The 2,451-nt window shown below is 54.7% G+C and overlaps 1 protein-coding gene across 1 annotated transcript in view; it reads right to left on the bottom strand.

The window, feature by feature from the left end:
- Nucleotides 1–362: 362 nt before the first annotated feature.
- Nucleotides 363–2,451, bottom strand: part of LOC106818549 (galactosylceramide sulfotransferase-like) — a 4,628-nt gene continuing 2,539 nt past the window's right edge. Inside the window, exons 2-3 of the mRNA XM_014823250.1 lie at nt 1,741–1,921; nt 363–1,491 (exon numbers count right to left, since the gene is read on the bottom strand). Coding sequence (XP_014678736.1) covers nt 363–1,491; nt 1,741–1,921 — 1,310 coding nt within the window. The remainder of the gene's footprint in view (nt 1,492–1,740; nt 1,922–2,451) is intronic.

Genomic DNA, 2,451 nt, shown 5'->3' with positions numbered 1-2,451 from the left:
ACATATTGCACATAAACACACACGAATGCACACACACACACACGCACACATACACACACACCACGCACATGCACACACACGCGCGCGCACGCACGCACATTAATTAGTAAACTCGCACACGCACACACACACGCGCTCATTATACGCACACATACCTACATACACAGGTGCGCCCACGCACGCACACACGCACGCACGCACGCACGCACGCACGCACGCACGCACACATACACAAACACACAAACACACACGAATTCACACACGCACACACACGCACATACATTAGTACACTCGTACACGCACACACACATATGCGCACGCTTGCACGTGCACGCACGCACGCACGCACGCACACAACATTGCTACGTTGTTTCATTGCTCTTCATGTAGTAGCGTTTGATAACGTCGATGAATTCGACATCTGGCCACAGCTTATGTTTGATGTCCTCGGTGAAAGCGGGCTCGCTTCTTACCAGCCTCCCGCAACCCGCATCGGCTCCCGCTCTCAGCCTGTACGACAGTCCCGGCAGCGGCGCCACCTCCGCCATCCCCGCCACGCACTGCCCGTAGCGCCGCTCGCGCATGCTCCGCAGCCGCGTGACGTCACTCGCCATGCGGTCGGCGCCGTACGCTTCGACGCGTCGGCGAAAGTCGTCGAGGAAGGCGTCGTAGAGGCGCGCGTCGGCGTCGTTCCAAGCTTCGGCGAGGCGGCGCAGCTCGTCGCCGTTTTGCGTGCGCGCCGACGCGCGTCTGCTGTTGACGCGGAAAACGATGACGTCACGCCACGCCCAGCCGAGCAGCGCGCGCAGTAGCACGAGCGACTCGTCGAAGCGTTCGTAGATCATGACGTAATCGAAGCGTCGGCGCACGTCGGCGAGGAAGGCGGTCGTCGCCGACGGTCGGTCGAAGTCTTCCGGTTCGAGTCCGAACAGATACGACATCGGGTTGCGCGCCAGCACGCGCTGCTGCCTGTCGGCGCGATAGTAGCGCCGCGGCTCGCGCACGAACTCCTCGTAGGTGGCGCCAGTCTCGCGCTCGTACTGCAAGTACGTGTACAGTGACTCAAACATGGTGCCCGGCTGCCGTACGATGGACACGTAGACCGAGTCTGCCGGCATCATGCGCGCGACGAGAGCGTAGTCGAAGCGCGCGTGATGGCAGAACATGTTGAAGACGCCCCCTGGCGGCCGTAGAGCGCGCTTCGGGTTGAACCGACGGAAGCCAAAGTGCCAGCCGGTGCGCGGCAGGGCAAACGTGAGGTTGTGCGCGTAGCCATAGCGCATGAGAACGTTCTGTACGCTGCTGCTGGCGCATTTCACCATCTTGAGAAACACGACGTTTCGCATCGACAGCGCCACCGCTGTAGTGTTCGCAGCATCGTCTGCGTGCACGTGTTGTGGCGCCTCGTGCTGCCGCCAGATGGCGCGTGTTGTGGGGTCACCCTGCCGCCAGGTGGCCGGTGTTGCGACGTCATTGGGTGACGTGGAAGGCCTGAAAGGCAGAGACAAAGAAGTCTCGATAAGAATTATGAAAATTTGTATTTAATGAGCAAATACAGCGAGTTAGAATCATTAAACCATTTTGAACCACGAAGCAATTTTTTTGTTTAAGAGGAGTCAGAAAAACATTATTTTTTTGTAATTAATTTACACACTCGCGTATACAATTATACTTTATATAATAATAATGATGATAATGATAATAATAATTAGTTATAATTAGTGAATAAGTTGTACGTACCGGATGCGATGGTCTCGTGACAGCCCGTACCAGACCACACTAACCGAGAACAATGCCAAAAAGCACGCAAATGCCAAGGCCTCTAGGGGGCGCACGTGTCTCCGCCCGAGTACGCGCATATTAGGCAATACTTCGCAGCTGATCGGAGACGTAGATTCGTCTGCATCTGAGTCGCATGCAGCTGAAAACATTCAGGTATGAGATGCAGAAATACAAGTTTATGTGGTTAAATATGAAAGACTGGCTACTTGGCTGGGTGGCAGCACTGCCGAGTTGTGCCCAACGGGGCGTGCGTAATTGGAGATATGTGGATATATATATAATATATATATATATATACACTCACGCACGCACGCACGCACGCACGCACGCACGCACGCACGCATGCACGCACGCACGCACGCACACACACATGCACACACCACACCACACACACACAGATCACTCACTCTCTCCCTCTCTCGTCGAAATGTCTCTCTTCTTTCTCACTTTTCCTGCTCCCTCTCTTTCCATCCTCTCTCTCTCGTCTCTCCTTCCTCTCTCCCTTCTCTCTCTCTCTCTCGCTCTCTCTCTCTTCTTCTCGTTCCCACCCTCTCTCTATCTCCCTCTCTCTCTCTTCCTCTTTCTTTATCTTTCTCTCTCTCATTCGCTCTCTCTCTTTCTCTCTCTCTCTCTTTCTCTTTTTCTCTCTCTCTTTCTCTCGCTCTCTCT

The sequence above is a fragment of the Priapulus caudatus genome, unplaced genomic scaffold (genome assembly GCF_000485595.1).
Source record: "Priapulus caudatus unplaced genomic scaffold, Priapulus_caudatus-5.0.1 Scaffold2325, whole genome shotgun sequence".
Classification (NCBI taxonomy): Eukaryota; Metazoa; Priapulida; class Priapulimorpha; order Priapulimorphida; family Priapulidae; genus Priapulus; species Priapulus caudatus.
This window is presented reverse-complemented; position numbering and strand designations above follow the sequence as displayed.